Consider the following 18,986-nt stretch of genomic DNA (forward strand, 5'->3'; position numbering starts at 1 on the left):
CACTCACCCAGTCAGTCAGTCACCCACTCACCCAGTCAGTCAGTCACCCACTCACCCAGTCAGTCAGTCACCCACTCACCCAGTCAGTCAGTCACCCACTCACCCAGTCAGTCAGTCACCCACTCACCCAGTCAGTCAGTCACCCACTCACCCAGTCAGTCAGTCACCCACTCACCCAGTCAGTCAGTCACCCACTCACCCAGTCAGTCAGTCACCCACTCACCCAGTCAGTCAGTCACCCACTCACCCAGTCAGTCAGTCACCCACTCACCCAGTCAGTCAGTCACCCAGTCAGTCAGTCACCCAGTCAGTCAGTCACCCAGTCAGTCAGTCACCCAGTCAGTCAGTCACCCAGTCAGTCAGTCACCCAGTCAGTCAGTCACCCAGTCAGTCAGTCACCCAGTCAGTCAGTCACCCAGTCAGTCACCCACTCACCCAGTCAGTCAGTCACCCAGTCACCCACTCAGTCACCCAGTCACCCAGTCAGTCACCCACTCACCCAGTCAGTCACCCACTCACTCACCCAGTCAGTCACCCACTCACTCACCCAGTCAGTCACCCACTCACTCACCCAGTCAGTCACCCACTCACCCAGTCAGTCAGTCACCCACTCACCCAGTCAGTCACCCACTCACCCAGTCAGTCACCCACTCACCCAGTCAGTCACCCACTCACCCAGTCAGTCACCCACTCACCCAGTCAGTCACCCACTCACCCACTCACCCACTCACCCAGTCAGTCACCCACTCACCCAGTCAGTCACCCACTCACCCAGTCAGTCACCCACTCACCCAGTCAGTCACCCACTCACCCAGTCAGTCACCCACCCACTCACCCATTCAGTCTCACACTCACCCACCCATTCAGTCTCACACTCACCCACCCATTCAGTCTCACACTCACCCACCCATTCAGTCTCACACTCACCCACCCATTCAGTCTCACACTCACCCACCCATTCAGTCTCACACTCACCCACCCATTCAGTCTCACTCACCCACCCAGTCACTGACCCCACCCACCCACTCACCGACCCCACCCACCCACTCACCGACCCCACCTACCCACTCACTGACCCACCCAGTCACCGACCCCAGTCACTGACCCACCCAGTCACCGACCCTGAACAAGTCACCCAGTCACCGACCCACCCACCGACCCAAAGTCACCCACCCACCCACCAACCCAGAGTCACCCACCCACCCACCGACCCAAAGTCACCCACCCACCGACCCAAAGTCTCCCACCCCCCGACCCAAAGTCATCCACCCCCGACCCAACTCACCCACCCACCGACCCAACTCACCCACCCAACCACCGACCCAAAGTCACCCACCGACCCAAAGTCACCCACCCACCGACCCAAAGTCAAACCGACCCAAAGTCACCCATCCACCCACCGACCCAAAGTCACCCACCCACCGACCCAAAGTCACCCACCCACCGACCCAAAGTCACCCACCCACCGACCCAAAGTCACCCACCCACCGACCCAAAGTCACCCACCCACCGACCCAAAGTCAAACCGACCCAAAGTCACCCACCCAAAGTCACCCACTCAGTCACCAACCCACCCACCCACTCAGTCAAGTGTCACCCACCCACACAGTCACCCACACACTCAGTCAACTCAGTCACCCACCTAGCTGTCAAGGGTGGGGGGAAGCCTAACCCTGTCGTACGCCCCCCAAAATTACATCCCGGGCAACGCCGGGTCTCTCAGCTAGTCTTTGTATAATTTACAAAATAAACAAACAAAACCCAGATATATTTAAACAATTAGACACAGACTCATGTCAATTACCAACTATGAAAGATGAGGCAAGTGTTTTATTAAATGCAGAGATTTTCACAAGGAGATGTGGGCAGTGATTAAGGAACTCAAATACAAAAATTCCTGGCCCAGACGGACTCAAATCACTTTTAGTACCTTTTTTGGGAAAACTTTAACTCTTTTATGAAGGGTAAAAAAATTCCTCCCTCAATGTTGAGAGCACAAATTTCTGTGATTCCAAAACCAGGTAGGGGTCATAATTGCTGTAGTAATTATAGACCTCTCACTGATCAAAACCGATATTAAAATTTATAGTAAAATTATTGCAATAAGATTAAATAAACTGTTACCTAGAATAATCAACCCAGATCAGGTGGGATTTATTTTAGGGAGACAAGCAGCCGATAATATAAAGGAGAGCAAGAAATCTCACACATTTAACAAATATATCAAAAATACCTACGCTACTAATCTCAGTGGATGCCGAGAAAGCATTTGACCAAGTGGACTGGTTGTATATGTTTACAACCCTAGAGAAATTTTGAATCAGGGGAAATATACTACATGGTATTAAAGCGCTCTATAACCAACCAGGGGCTCCATTAAAGATGGCCGTGATCAGCTCTGGTGTAATATAAATATAGCTGAACCCCATTATAACGCGGTCCTCGGGGGCCACCCGATAAGACCACGTTATAACCGGGGTCGCGTTAATTTTTTTTTTTAAATGGCCGCCCCGCGCCCAATCGGAACGAGGGAGGAGGCAGGAGTGAGGCACCGGCAGCCCCAGCACGTTCCCCCAGAAGCCCCAGCACTTCTTCCAGCACGATCCCCCAGCAAGCACTTCCCCCAGCAGCCCCCACCACGATCCGCCAGCCAGCACTTCCCCCAGCAGCCTCTACCACGATCCGCCAGCCAGCACTTCCCCCCCAGCCAGCACTTCCCCCCCCAGCCAGCACTTCCCCCCCCCAGCCCCCACGATCCGCCAGGCAGCACTTCCCCCAGCAGCCCCCACCACGATCCGCCAGGCAGCACTTCCCCCAGCAGCCCCCACCACGATCCGCCAGCCAGCACTTCCCCCAGCAGCCCCCACCACGATCCGCCAGGCAGCACTTCCCCCAGCAGCCCCCACCACGATCCGCCAGCCAGCACTTCCCCCCCAGCCAGCACTTCCACCAGCAGCCCCACCACGATCCCTAGGCATAGAGGGAGGAGGCAGGAGTGAAAGGGGGTTAAAGGGACACCCCTCACTTATGACCCCTCTATGGAGGAATGAGGATTTCCCCCAGGATGTATACCGGGTAGGAATAATATTTGGATTTTAAGAGGAATATTTAGGATTAAAGATGTTATGTTTCAGGGGAAAATATATACATTTCAAGAAATACGAAAGAAATATAATTCCACTCTGAGTATTTTAGATACACACAAATCAGGCATTTTATCATTTCAAAATCTTTCCCGCAAGGGGATACACAATTAACCAAATTTGAAGGAAGGTGCACAGTACAAACGCACCAAAGAGGGTTGATATCAAATATATATTCTAGACTGTGCTCTCGGGACAAAAATGAAAAAAGCCCACTTGTACACGACTCAATGGGAAAAAGATATAGGAGCAGAGGTTTCTAAATAAGATTGGGCAGAGATCCGGGAGGCAGTGGCGAGTTCATCTCTCTGCACCATTATCAAAGAAAATAGGGATAAAATTATGATGAGATGGTATTTAACACCAGATAGGATTGCACATATTTATAAGTGAGCAAGCGCAGTTGTGCTGGAGAAATTGTGGCTGTAGAGGAACACTTTCATAGATTCTGAACCTGCCCAAAGGTTGTTCTCTTCTGGAGGAAAATTATATTTAAAAAAAAAAAAGGATCACCAGGGTGTTTGATGTTTCAATACCAATGACCCCATAATTTTGATCCTAGGGAAACCAGTGCCAATGTGCCGAATGCACAAACAAATGTATCGCACATCTGTTGACAGCAGCCAGATGCACATTAGCACTTCAATGGAAGCAATTTAATGGAAGCTAATTAACATATCATATCAACTTAAAGAGAAGGTGCAACATGTTTTAGAAATGGAAACATTGACAGCATTTATGAATAATACTACGGATAAATTTGAAAAAATATCTGGAATCCCTGGTTAAGTGCTTTTGCAGAAGACATAGCGTCACTACAAGACTTAGAAATTTAAACTATTTGGAAAATACTAAAAATAATTTAAAATGTTTGCGAGGAATGGAGAAGTTGTCCGAGAGTAATAAAACGAAACCATATATTAAAAACAAAAAATTAAAATAATCAATGAATCAGGAAAAATAAAAGGACTACAGGCAGTCCTCGGTTATCCAACGGAATCCGTTCTGAAAGTAGCGTTGGATAGTGACACCGTTGTAAAGTGAGTCCCATGTTAATCAGTGGCGTGAGCGTCAGATAACGCATTCAGACATCGGATAACGCATTCAGGCGTCAGATAACGGCCCATAGGGTTGCATTGTAAAGTGTTGGATATGCCACTCGTAAAGTGAAACGTTGGATAGCGAGGACTACCTGTATTACCAAAGGGACCACTTGCCCATCCCCCCACAAACCCCATCCCCTCCCTCCCATGGTTGTTTTATTTTTCCTTTTTTTTGACTAACTATTAAGATTGTTAAAACTATACTAAAGATATTATCACTGTTTATGGTTTTGATTATGATGGGGCTGCACCCCCCCCCCCTCCATCCTGCTTTTTCTGTACCCACACCCTACCCCCATGTTATCCAAAAAAGAAATAAAAAGGTTTGCCTGCATTGACACAAAGTGCTGTGACGCTATAAATCAATAAAATACCCAAATAGTACCAAGGACAGAGTTCTATAAAAAAAAACAATAACATTAATGCACTCCTAACATGTCTGTTCTGATGTCCTGGCTTAAAGTCTCCAGGCTGGAGAATAGGAGGAGCAGGACACCATTTCCCATGACTGAAAACAGGGCGACATTCTCAGCATTCCCTTAGATCAGGCCAGCTCAACTCCCCTCCCTCCACCTCCAAAACAGGTCCCATTTTCAGGATATCCCTGCTTCAACACAGATGGCTCAGAATACGAGCCTCTCATTGAGCCACCTGTGCTGAAGCTGGGATATCCCGAAGTGTTGGGGGGGCTTGAGAAGTGGAGTTTAGCAGCCCCTGCCTTAGACCCTTCCATTTGATAGCTTCTGAATTAGCGCCAGTCCCTCTGTCAGTATATGGGTTAAATGGCAGTCAATGTAGAGTTCTGTCAGAGACCCCTAGACAGGAGACACAAAGGAACCCTGATCATGCTGGGGAAACAAACACAAAGCTTCCTATTCCATTCATTTAGAGGAGTGGGGGCGGCCTGTCCCCTTTGGCCTAGCGTGGGTACTCTGCATAACAATGCGTTTGGGGACTGGGAAGTGAGAGGATCCCTTCACTGCATGTGTCCTGCGAAGCGCTGGAAACTTTCCTTTACTTTCTGAAACAACTTCAAGAGCTAACAGAGAAACTATTTGCGTTTCACATTTTGCTGCACTTAATACTTCTAGCCCAATAACACGGTCAGTCTCTTGTAACTCACTCAACAGAACAGCTGCCCCTGCCCATTCTGCTCGCTGCCAGCCTGCTTTTGCCAGGGAAGATTTAAGAATCATTTGTGTGTATGGGGCTTACATTTTCCCAAACCAGGGAAGGCCGATTCCCAGCATAATGAGTAGAGACCATGAGATAGGAATGTCAAACTTTGGGCTCTTAACCCTTCACATAGTTCATATGGTGCTTTTCAATGGGCAATTAATTAATTATTCTGCATGCTCCTGTAGATAGGATCCATGTAACTTAACACTGACCTGCGTGCATTTGTACACATACCAATATATAGAATATGTTATAAGCTGTAGCAATACTGCTTGTGAATGTGATGGAATATAGGTGCTGCGGTGGCAGAAAATCTCACACATGGTTGGTTGTCTAACACAGGGGGGCTCAACTCCACTCCTCAAGCCCCCCTCCCCCTAACAGGTCAGGTTTATTCTGGTTTCCCAAATGCATAACCTTACATTTATCTGTATTAAACCTCATCTGCCATTTACCTGCCCAAGTTTCCAGTCTATTCAAGTCCTTCGGGAGAGAAATTACATGTTGCTCTGATTCAATTTAGTGTCAGCAGCAAAGATTATTTATTTATTTATAAAATGTTTTACCAGGAAGTAATACATTGAGAGTTACCTCTCGTTTTCAAGTATGTCCTTGACATAGTTAATATGACAAATAATACATGGTTACAAATACAGTTACATAAATGAACAGGGTATACATTATATACAATACATTGCATGCACAGTTAGAGAAGATGTATATTATAGGCTTACGTAACAGTTACAGACCAGATTAAAATGTGAGACAGCCTTAGTTTTGAAAGAACTTAAACTGGTGGTGGATGTGAGTCTCTCCGGTAGGTTGTTCCAGTTTTGGGGTGCACGGTAAGAGGAGGAGACTTTGCTCTCTATGCTAACCTCAAGGTCATTAACAAACAAGTTAAAAAGCAGGGGTCCCAGTACCGATCCCTGAGGTACTCCACTCACAACTTTAGCCCAACTTGAAAAGTTCCATTTATTACAACCCTCTGTTGTCTATCCTCCAACCAGTTTTCAATCCAGGTGAATATATTATTAGAGAGTCCAATTTGCTTTATTTTGTGCACCAACCTCGTGTGGAACCGTATCAAAAGCCTTTGCAAAATCTAAGTAGATCACATCAACTGCATTACCCTGGTCTAAATTCCTACTTACCTCCTCAAAGAAACAAACAAGGTTAGTTTGGCATGATCTATCCTTCATAAATCCATGCTGACTATTACCAATAATTTTGTTATCCATTAGGTATTCCTGAATATTATCCCGTATTAAACCTTCAAGTAGCTTCCCCACTATTGATGTCAGGCTGACAGGTCTAACTCCCCGGTTGTGATCTAGCTCCCTTTTTAAATATAGGCACCACAACTGCTTTACGCCAATCTTGTGGTACTGGCCTGTGGAAATGCAGTCTTCATTTGGTCTCTTACTTTAAATAAATATCTTGTATGTATTAAACAGTATATACATTAATTTCAGTGTCAATGTAATTGGTAATTAAATGTTTTAAGGCAAAGAATAAAAACCGGTAAAATTATGTAACAAAGCCCTATTGAATAACAAGACCGGTCTGCTTGCCTATTTCTTACGTGTATTTATATATTGTTATTTCGTACATACCAGCAAATATGCAGTGCAGTTCAATTAGTGACATAGAACTACATGGAAATAAATCTAAATACACAAATAAATATGCTTGACATTCGGATATAAAAGAGTGTCGCTGCTAACTATCTTACAAGTGCAAAGAACAGCTAAAATTAGGTGTAAAGGGTAAAGAAGGTAGGAATTAGGAGACATAAGTATTCACACAGTCAAAGAAAACCACCAATATATAACCCACTATATCATGGTGGCCAATTCCAGTCCTTGAAGACTGCCACCTTTGCTGAAGCAGGGATATCCTGAAAACCTGACCCGTTGGTTCCCCTTGATGACTGGAGTTGGCCACCCCTGCTCTAGAGTTAGGATACAAAGGACAGAACTACACTCATGAACAGCTCCAGTGATTATTGCAATGAGACATCAGAAGTTACACTACCTTAGGCCACGTCCATAGTGGAACGCGCTAGCTACCACGCACTGTGACCCGGCGCCGCGCTTGAAATACAAACTTATTTGTATTGCGAAGACCGCTATGCAAATATGCATTGGCGTTATAGTGTTTGTTTCGGCTCGATCTACGTAGCTTGCGCCGCATCCTACACTATGGACGCGGCCTTATACAGCGTCACTAGTCCCTCTCTATGCACCTCATAATGCAACTGTGTGGACAATCCCTCCCCAAACTAACCCATTAGCGAGCGACTTGCTGTGTGTTGACCAAGCACGGTGACTCACTTCCCAGGAATGTTCTACCTGAGCCACATGTTCTAACACACCACTGCAGGCAGCCTTCCAGAGAGGATTAGCGAATGAGTGAGCCAACCTTCCTATGGGAAACCTGCCTGTAGCAAGGCCCCTGCCCTGAATAGAGAAGCAAGGGTGGGATTGTGCTATGAGCCCCTCCCGTGGGATACCTGCCGGCAGAGCATTCTCAGGGTGGCAGGAGAGCTAGAGAATTCATATCACTGTGTGCACAAAAAACACTATACCAAACAGACAACTTTCTGTCAAATACATAGGAAGCTGGCTAAATAAACAGGTAGGGGAGGAAATGGACAAGAAGAGGAAGGCGATTAGAGTCTTTAAGTCAGAAGGGACGGAGACATCGTATCAGAATTATAAGGAATGTAACAAAATTTGCAAAAGGGCAATCAAATTAGCAAAAATGGATAATGAAAAAAGGATTGCAAAAGAAAGTAAGATCAACCCTAAAAAGTTATTGAAGTACATTAATAACAAAAAATGAGAAAAGAAAATATAGGACCCTTTCAGTGTGAGATGGGCAGGCAGAATATTGGAGATAAGGGAAAAGCTGAGGGATTAAACAAATTCTTTGCCTCTGTGTTTACCAGGGAAGAATCAAGTTCAATAGTAGTGCCGCAGGAGGAAGCCACAACCTCCATAGTAATGAACAATTGGTTAACTGAGAAAGAAGTTCATAGGCAGCTTGAAAAAATTAAAGTAAATAAGGCTGCGCTTACAGTGCTGGCGACAGCGACGTTGGGTCAAAACACATGTATTGACGCCGTCACATGCGCTTATAGTAGGAGCGACGCAACTGCTTATCGCGATCGCTGGAAGTCACTTCAATTTGATTTTTCCAGCAACCGCAGTGTGGCGTCAGCGTTGCCGGCACTATAAGCACGGCCTAGTGCACCTGGCCCCGATGGCATACATCCAAGAGTTCTCAAGGAGTTAAGTTCAGTAATAGCCAAACCATTACATTTAATATTCAATGACTCCATTTCCACAGGCTCAGTACCACAAGATTGGCGTAAAGCAGATGTGGTGCCTATATTTTAAAAAGAGAGCTAGATCACAACCGGGAAATTACAGACCTGTAAGCCTGACATCAATAGTGGGGAAACTACTTGAAGGTTTAATACAGGATAATATTCAGGAATACCTAATGGAAAACAAAATTAGTAATGGTCAGCATAGATTTATGAAGGATAGATCATGCTAAACTAACCTTATTAGTTTCTTTGAGGTGGTAAGTAGAAATTTAGATCAGGGTAATGCAGTTATGTGGTCTACTTAGATTTTGCAAAGGCTTTTGATACAGTTCCACACGAGGTTGGTGCACAAAATAAAGCAAATTGGACTCAGTAAAAATATATGCACCTGGATTGAAAACTGGTTGGAGGATAGACAGAGGGTTGTCATAAATGGAACTTTTTCAGGTTGGGCTAAGGTCGTGAATGGAGTACCTCAGGGATCAGTACTGAGACTACTGCTTTTTAACTTGTTTATTAATGACCTTGAGGTTGGCATCGAGAGCAAAGTCTTCATCATTGCTGATACTAAATTGTATAAGATCGTAAAATCAGAGCAGGATGTAATTTCTCTCCAGAAGGACTTGGAGAGACTGGAAGCTTGAGCAGGTAAATGGCAGATGAGGTTTAATACAGATAAATGTACGGTTATGCATTTGGGAAACAAGAATAAAGCAGGCAATTACAAGTTAAATGGGGATAAATTGGGGGAATCCTTGGAGAAGGATTTAGGAGTGCTTGTAGACAGCAGGCTTAGCAATAGTGCCCAAAGTCATGCAGTAGCTGCAAAGGCAAACAAATCTTATCTTGCATTAAACGGGCAATGGATGGAACGGAAGTAAACATAATTATGTCCTTTTACAAAGCATTAGTAAGACCACAGGGTCATCCCTTTAAGCTGGAGGAAAGGAGATTTCACCAGCAACAAAGGAAAGGGTTCTTTACAGTAAGGGCAGTTAAAATGTGGAATTCATTACCCATGGAGACTGTGATGGCAGATACAATAAATTTGTTCAAAAAAGGTTGGACATCTTTTTAGAAAGGACGCGTATACATGGATATACCAAATAAGCAAACATGGGAAGGATATTGATCCAGGGAGTAATCTGATTGCCAATTCTTGGAGTCAGGAAGGAATGTATTTTTCCCCTTATGAGATATCATTGGATGATATGACACTGGGGTTTTTTGTTTGCCTTCCTCTGAATCAATAAGGAAGTATAGATATAGGATAAAGTATCTGTTGTCTAAATTTAGCATAGGTTGAACTTGATGGACGGAAGTCTTTTTTCAACCTCATCTACTATGTAACTATGTAACTATGTAACTATGTAAGACAATTTGTTTCCAGATTTGTTTTATATAGCATTGAAGCAGGGAGCTTCCGCAGCTGAACCCCATTATTTTCAGTTCCGGGGATCCCGTACTTCCGGAGATACTTCCCTCCGAAGTAGGTGCCTGTAGCCGCTCTGGCTGAGCAAGCGGGGCTTTAAAGTTCAACACTCCCGCCTCACGTGGGCCAAGAGGCAGCCGCACCGATGACGTTGCGGTTTCCTATTGGCCCGCAGGACGCGAAAAGTTTCAACTGTGGACATATTGTGAACCCTGGCGGCCGAGGAAAGCAGCTACCAGCACCTAATTCAGAGGCAAGTATATCTGAAAGCAGGGGGTCCCCGGAGTGGAAATTAATGGGGTTCAGGTCTGGAGACCCCTTGCTTCAATGCTATATATTTATATAAAAAATAATCTGATGACTTGGATTGCTTCTAAGGTTTTGTAGTCTTTCCAGATAAACCTTATGCTGTAAATGTTGCACCGTCTTAGTAACACTTTGTGCGCAATCTCCCATTTAAAGAGTCAGGTTGCAAAAGATTAACGCTCTACTGCTGTGTTTTTCAACAGGGGTTCCCCGGGCATCCCTAAAGGGTTCCCTGCAATATTCAGGTCATTTTAAAATTGTATCAAATACAGAAGAATTTACAATGCATCTGATCTCAGACGCGCTATTAGAGAGGGTTGGGGTTCCTTACAATGCATCTGATCTCAGACGCGCTATTAGAGAGGGTTGGGGTTCCTTACAATGCATCTGACCTCAGACGCGCTATTAGAGAGGGTTGGGATTACTTATAATACATCTGATCTCAGACGCGCTATTAGAGGTTTGGGGTTCCTCAGAATGTCACAATATAGTTATAGTGTTCCTTAACCACAAAAAAGTTGAAACCACCACTGCTCTGCTGTCGCATACTTCTACACACAGTTACTGGAATAGGAGCTAGCGTATCGTGAGAGATCAAGCAGTACCGTAGGTACTTCTGCAGAACAACAACAAAGGCAACTCTCCACCGATATGAACGTGATTAATACATACAGAGAAGATAGTTACATTTCTAATGATTGCAGCTTCATTTTTGGATAGGAAGGGAATCTTCCCACCTATCCAGATCCCAAAGTCCCTCTTCTAATTAGAGACTTGAACTTATAAGGCTGCTACAACAGGGACTCTGTCTGACGTTCGACATGTGAATTATGGGGTCCCACAATTACCTTTCAGAAATAATTAGACCCAGAGGCCATCTCCGCAGCAGGGATTTATCTCTTGCTGTTTGGGTGGCAGGGAGGGGGGGGGCAAGAGGAGGAGGAGATAAGAGGTAATTAATTATGTGCCATTAAGAGTCATCAGGTGAAGATGGCCCTTTTCTCCAATAAAACAAATTAAAAAATAATAAGTAGTAGGGCTAAGATCATTCACAATTACCTTTTACTGCACCACATTCATTTTCAGGTGATTTCAAACTAATTGCTACTTCACAAAATGGTCATTGCAAAGAGCCTTTTTCTCTACACCATACAGACGTAAAAAGTGTGAGCTCACCTGAGGCTAGAGGTCGGATCCACTCTTTGCTGTTGAGGTCGAGTCTCCACAGGTCATTGAATGCAGCATTACAGCTACTCTGTGTGCAGCCGCCAAACACGTACATGGACTGGTTGGAGTCATAATAGCATGCACCTGAACAGGAAACAGGAAGTGGAACCTCATTTTCCGATTGCTGCACAGGTAGCAGAAACTTACTGATAAACTGTTTGCTAAGCCAGAATCATATACTCGAAATTCATTGTGATTTAATTCCCAAACCCCGGAAAAAGGATGTGAACTGTAGGTACATTTTAGTTTCAGTTCTGCCCATGTAAACCTTAATGTACATAATCACTAGATATAAATATTGTACATTTATGCAAATCTGTAAAACCCTAAATAGGAACAAATTCTTATTTGTTAAACTTTTGAACCATGACTTTCAGAAAGTTAAGCATTTCTAGTTCAAAAAAGGTCATGTATAAAATTATTTTGACCAACTGTCATGCTGGTTCATTAAGTGCAAAACCACAAACTGCAATCCAACCTTCCGGTAGGTTCTCTGCTTGAAACATATCTAGCAGGTAACATCTCGCTTTTCTATGAATAGACATGGGGTGGTCAACTCCAGTCCTCAAGGGCAACTAACAGGTCAGCTTTTAAGGGCATCCCTGCTTCAGCACAGGTGGCTCAGTTGTTGACTGAGCCACCTGTGCTGAAGCAGGGATTTCCTTAAAAGCTGACCTGTTGGTGGCCCTTGATGACTGGAGTTGGCCACGCCTGGACTAGATGAAACGTATTTTAACCCATTGTGCACATTGTGGTGTCTGTTTTTGATTCCGCGCTCTTCCCACAGAAACATAAGGAAACAAAAACAAATGATTCCTGTTGGACCCCAGGAGAAAGTAGTGGATCAAACAGATCTGGTGAATTATGTTATGATTGTAATATATTTGAGTAATAAACACATGGTAGCATTTGAAGTATAAACAACAATAGGTATAAAGCGAATCTGCATGCGAAAAGGGAATTGGTGTCTTGTGAGACAACAGCCGCTGACACCCAGACGATTTATTTGTAGTCAGGCCCCAGTCATGGGGAGAATGAACTTGACTTTGACCGATGCAGCTTGCCATCTATAACTCATTTCCCTTCCTTCCAGCCCACCCAGTGACCTCACACCGATAGAAAGCACAGCTCATCCACCCAGTGACCTCACACCGATAGAAAGCACAGCTCATCCACCCAGTGACCTTATAAGAAGCAACAATGCTCCTGCTAGTGCTGCCCTCGAGACCATTTGAGACTATTAGTTGAGCCTTCCACTCTCTCCGATTGCCCCATTAAGGAATTCGAGTTCTATATTTGCTTCTCATTTGCTGTACCCTCTACGGTGGAGAGTTTGTCACTTTTCTTACCCACCATAACTTTAATGTCTTGTTCTATCCACGTACCAGCTTCCCGTTGCATAGCCAACAATCAACCTCGTACTGATGAGACCCAAATAGCAGGGTTACTGGTTATGCACTTATTTAACCCAGGCTGTGCTGAACAGCTGTGTAATGCGGCAGGCAGAAGCTTATTGGGCTCCATGTTAAAATGGATAAGTAGTAAAGAGCGACACACTGGGCTCATTTGCATGTTATTACCCAGAATCCCTGGCTACAGTGGAAGCACTGTATGCCAAGAGACAATGGGGAAATACAGGGTTGCATTTTTGCGTTCTGATCATTCTGTCTCTAATAATCACATTTCTCATTTCAAGAGCAACCACTGAAAAATATGCATTAAAAAAAACTATTAAATAGTAATGTCAGTGCCTGGTAAACCATATTTAAATCCCAGAGCCTGCTCTTTCGACAAATTAATATATCACACTGCGTCTTGGACACCAAAAGTAGATTGCCAGCTCCACAAGCAGGGACCTGTGCCTGAAACTATGTGCTGTGTACACGGTCACGATTGTGACAAGGATTCTTTCTTATCTTGTGGTGTCCTTATTTCAGTTCCCATTGTTACTATTCCTCTGGATTAGAGGGGAGGACGCACGCAGTACATACTGTGAGAGAAGCGCTGAGTGATGGGCGTCCCTGGGTAGGGGTAGGTTCGGCTCTCCCACTGGATGTTCCCATCTTGGACTGCCTTGATAAAACCATGGTAGCACTGATGGGCAACACCTGGAGGAACGAGAGAGGTGTAAATTAACAAAGAACAAAATGTCTTACCACAGGACCAGAACTTCCCCCCATTGAATCCACTCCATGCCAGTGAGTTGTGCTATGCATTGCGCTGACATGTGCCGCAGATCCCCTAGCAGTGAGAAGGAAACATCTCACAGTCTGGAAGAAATATACTTTAATAGTGAACACTTCTTAAAAGGAGCAATCCAATGAACCTTCATTTGGTTCATGTGGAGGGAGATTTTATCGCTCTAATTTAAAGCAGCAATACAGGGGGCATTTCTTGCTTTTTGTTTTTGGAATTGAAGCAGGGGGTCTACGGATCTGAACCCCATACATTTCAGCTACGCAGACCCCCTGCTTCCAGAGATGTTTGCCTTTGCAGGGGGGTGCCGGTATATGTGAAGTTTAAATGTCCAGGACACGTGGGCCAATGGGAAGCAGAAAGGGATGACATCACGGCTTCCTATTGGCCAGCGTGACGCAGGACATTTAAGCCGCAATTTCGTTAGTCACACAAGTTCCCTCGCTGCAGAGATACCAGCACCCGCTACGGAGGCAAGTATCTTTTGAAGCAGGGGGTTCCCTGGAGCTGAAATTAATGAGCTTCAGCTCCGGAGACCCCCTGCTTCAATCCTTAACTAAAATAAGGAACAAGTAACGCAACCTGAATCTCGGGAACCTGGGGGCCCCGTAGTTGTGAAAAAATGGCGTTTGGCTCAGGTGGGCCCCAGGTCCCCCTGACAAAATATAAACCTATAGGATGAACCGCTCCTTTTTAATACTAGTGAATATCTCTAGACATTTCTAGCCACCCAATAGTAGTAGTAGTTTTTCATGCTAACATTTTTAGTACTGTTTCCAGGCAGTGCGCGTGCACCACTCTGGATAAAATGACAGGGTTTTATTTTAGGTGAGCTCTCTCTCCGTGCACAGCAGCCCACAGCTAAAAAAAAAAAATGGGTCATAAAACCATTCCATCTTACAGAGCAACATTTATTTTGACTTTAGCCTTAAAAGGGAATAAACCTGAAAATGGGCTTAAAGCCACAAAACAAACATATTTAATGGACAAAAACAACATTGACAAAAAGAAATGAAAAACTGATATTCAAACTCTTCCAGTGCCAGAGTAATGTGGTCTGGTAACTGGAAGAAGCTGGGCAACAAAACAGATTTACTCAGTTTGGGGGGAAAGCTGAAGGATTCACTCAATGCAGCTGGAGAGAAATAGCAACAAAAATGATTCATTTCTAATGACCAGCGCAAGACAAAGCAGATTTCCACACGGTTATTGTTCATGGTGTTGCTGCTTTGCCCAGGTTTGGGAATAGGGCATCAAGGCAGTGGCCATGTTGGTATAAGTTAGTGGTAACCAACCCCAGTCCTCAAGTGCCACCAACAGGGCAGGTATTCGGGATATCCCTGCTTCAGCAATGGTGGCTCAGTCAAAGACAGGGCCACCTGTGCTGAAGCAGGGACATCCTTCAATACGGATCTGTTGGTGGCCGTTGAGGACTGGAGTTGGCCACTCCTGGTATAAGTGAACACAAAACCGTTACATAGGTATGTGTTGGGAGGCTGCAAAATGGACGTTTATCATATGAGCCTCCACAACATAAAGTGCCTTCTTTATGTGAAACCTCGCTTCCCATATCCCAAATCCATGCACAGCCACAACAGCGATTAGGCATTTTACAAAAGGTTTTATTACACGGGTAATTTCTGGACCAGTCAATTTACCAGACAAAAACCTAATAAATAAAATTTAAAAAAAAGTGTTGTGTGCTTTTAATCCCCATCTTTGTGCATTTTTGTTTCTTTGAAGTAGAATAAAGACAAGTAAGGGGGATAACCCCGGGATGGGTGCGATAACCCGTACTGCCACTTGTTGCATGCACTCTTAAGATACTTTCTATCCCGTTAAACTTATCAGCTCTATTACTTCACTTTCATGTCAGGTGGGAAGGTATTGCATGCGTAATAAAACCAAAGATGGCTGTGAGAAGTTAATCTCATTGCTTTGGCAGAATACTTTCCGTTTAAAATAGTTCTCATGCCACAGAGAATTGTAAACATGCATCCTAATTGTGCATACAGTGCTAGAATGGATACTGTCTAGTCCCTTCATGGCTAGAGCGGCCGCAACACATTGCAAACCTTTAGTCCCCTCTGGCATGAACAGGAGTAAGTCTTCTGAAAAGCCTACATTACACAGTCATAAACTTACCCTTGATGAGCCTGTACCACTGTTTGCACACCAAGGCTGCCGTCTTGTGCTCCTGGTATGGAGACAGGAAAGACAGGATGTATTCCAAAACCTCCTCCGGTAGCTCTGACATTGACCGGTTATGCCTGGTCTGCCCCAGCTCTGTCTGAGGATGCAGCTCGTCGTCCTGTTCCATCGTTCCTTCTAGCGCTTCTTCTGCATCAATGGCCATGAATGCATCATCTTCACTCTCAGAAGAGCTGGCCATGGCATCCCACGGACTCCCTGAGGATAAATGATTGGAGAGGGGGGGGGGGGGGGGGGGCGGGGAAGAGAAGGACATTGGGTTATTCTAGAGGCCATGGGGTATAAAAAGAAACATGGCAGAAATAATGGCTTCAAAAGATGCCGTGCCACCCGCAAGGAGGGTATGCAACATACTCCAGGTTCCAATGCTTTGAGGGAGTTAAAACTGCAGTTAATTTTCGCAGAGGCTGTTGAATTGTTTTAAAACTAACATTAGAACTGCTGCTGCACGCTTTCCTCAGTTAGACATATGCCAGTGATTATGTTGATAAACGTGGCTTAATTATCTATACTAGTCATGTGAAATCATTTGCATAGGGCTGTCCTTATAATCTAGCAGCAACTCCTCAAAATACAGATACTGCTTTATTTTGATATGGCGCAGCTGTGAACACAGCATTGTAATACAAGCAAACATGCAATGCAAAACTTACGGGAATAGTTATGCAATATAGTCATATCCTGTAAAATACAACATTAGGAGAAGGGAGTCCATGCACAAGAGATTTCACATTGGTCGAAGGCAGTTTTTCAACAGGTGTTGCTAGGAACACTTGGATTCCCTAGAAATCCCTAAAAGTTTCCCTGCAATTTCAAGTTCATTAAAAACATTGAACCAAACACAGAAGACTACAAATACAATGCATCGGATCTCAGACGCGCTATTAGAAAGGGTTGTGGTTACCCAGAATTTGACAATATAATTATAGGGTTCCTCAACCAAAAAAAAAAAAGTTTGAAAAACCACTGGTCTAAGCAGATATTTAGTACTTGCAGGATGGAATTGCTCAACACCTGGCATCATTCATTTACATAATATACGTCCAACTGTATCACCACTTTTTCTCATCTAGGGATCAATTCTAAAATACACACATACTTCTTTCAGGCGACAATCACCTTGATGTGAATAAACCAAACATCCTCCAAACCACAACAATGCATTTTAAACAATTTGTTACAATGCAGCCAACGTGTTAAAATGAACCCATCACACGGCATGTTCTCTCTCCCCAGACACCTGATCCAGCTATGCTAATGGAAGAAGCAATACATGAACCAATGGTATGATCAAGAAGATCCGTACCCACAGTTGCTCCAGTGACTGGCTTTCCTGTAGAGGAAACTAGGGATGTGCAGTGGTTTTGTGGAGACCGCTTTGCAGCTCTGTCCGAGAACATGAACACATCAGCTTGATACTGAAGGTGCAAAACTTTCTTTGAAGTGATTGAACCAAGACTGAGTCCCAGTGTCAACTTCTTGTGATATTCAACTAGTCACAACCTCCCTGTACCTCAATCACCAAAGATCTGGCTGTAAGCTCTTCGGGACAGGAACTTCTCTGCAAAATTTTACATACAAACCTTTAAACATTCCCAGCACCAAATGAAAAACCATTCATTCATAGAAATACTTGCCCTCAGCGGTGCTCATCTCCAGTACTGTTCCCGAAACGTCAATATGAAAGAGGCTTTTTTTTTAAATACAGATCCAGATGCCCTAGAGTCCATCTAAAAGTAAATCTTAACGTAGCCACAGCCTGAATAATTGCAGTGGTTGAAATGTTGATTTACTTACTGTTGCGCCCAAATAGTAATTAACAAGAAGCATCACCGTTTCTCTAATGATACAGCAATTAAGAGGCATGAGGGTAAGCAGTTCAACGTTGGAGATGTGAAACATTTTCACATTCTGTACTGCTTTAACTATACTCCTTGCAGAGGATCTCCGACACGTTACTTACTTGTGGTGAGGGGTGAGAAACATGTCTCCCACTGCTGAATTATCAGTTCCTGCACAGCTAAAAGTAATGCTAATATTCTGCATATCCAGCACAGCAGTGCTCTGCACGTCCTAGCAAACTCAAACTCGAGTTTGTGATCTGTCCCATTTCATGGAACAACAATACATTATCTGCCTGGGGCACGTCAACTTTTCAACCCTGGGAAAGAGGCGGTGATCAACAAGAGAACGGATATACAAATTAGGGACAGCTGATACGATGCCCACACAGGAGCAGTCCTATGGCAGAGCTGGATGTATTGCACTATACCGAGACCAGGAAGGGAGACATGTCATCCTGCCTGGGATTTACGGGGGCGTTGCAGACACAAACCATAAAGGGGATATTTTATGAATAAAGTGGAAATCCAACTTGGCAACAAATACAAAAAACACAATAAAGTGTTAAATGATGCAATTATGTAAACACTGACTACACAAATGACAACTTTCAAATAAGATTGGTCTAATAGGTTTACAAATGTGGATTAAATAGCACGTACATTAAAGGACCGGCAGTATGCATTTCCTGAGAGCTATGTATAGGCACATTCTTATATACGGATAAAATGCAGTGCCAAAGTTACAGTAATCAAAGTAAATGTATAAAGAATTTACAAAGAGAACATATACATTATATATACTGTATACACACACTATTTCTAAGTATATTTCTTAAGGCCATCAACTTCAGCACCCACCTTAGGTAAAATTATGTATCCGTGTCCTGGCTAAGAAATTATTGGGGGAAAAAACTAGAGCAAAAAAGCTGCACCAGTTTCAAATAAAATGGTCCTATTGGATATTTGGGGATTTGAGGCTTTTGATAAACATGGTGCAGTTGTTTGCTC

General features: G+C 44.1%; 1 protein-coding gene across 1 annotated transcript in view; it reads right to left on the reverse strand.

The window, feature by feature from the left end:
- Positions 1-18,192, reverse strand: part of FBXO42 (F-box protein 42) — a 42,750-nt gene extending 24,558 nt beyond the window's left edge. The window contains exons 1-4 of the mRNA XM_075605954.1: positions 18,098-18,192; positions 16,069-16,332; positions 13,719-13,835; positions 11,677-11,811 (exon numbers count right to left, since the gene is read on the reverse strand). Of these exons, the coding sequence (XP_075462069.1) occupies positions 11,677-11,811; positions 13,719-13,835; positions 16,069-16,315 (499 nt within the window). The 5' untranslated portion in view covers positions 16,316-16,332; positions 18,098-18,192. The remainder of the gene's footprint in view (positions 1-11,676; positions 11,812-13,718; positions 13,836-16,068; positions 16,333-18,097) is intronic.
- Positions 18,193-18,986: the final 794 nt, after the last annotated feature.

Source organism: Ascaphus truei, chromosome 6 (genome assembly GCF_040206685.1).
Source record: "Ascaphus truei isolate aAscTru1 chromosome 6, aAscTru1.hap1, whole genome shotgun sequence".
Classification (NCBI taxonomy): Eukaryota; Metazoa; Chordata; class Amphibia; order Anura; family Ascaphidae; genus Ascaphus; species Ascaphus truei.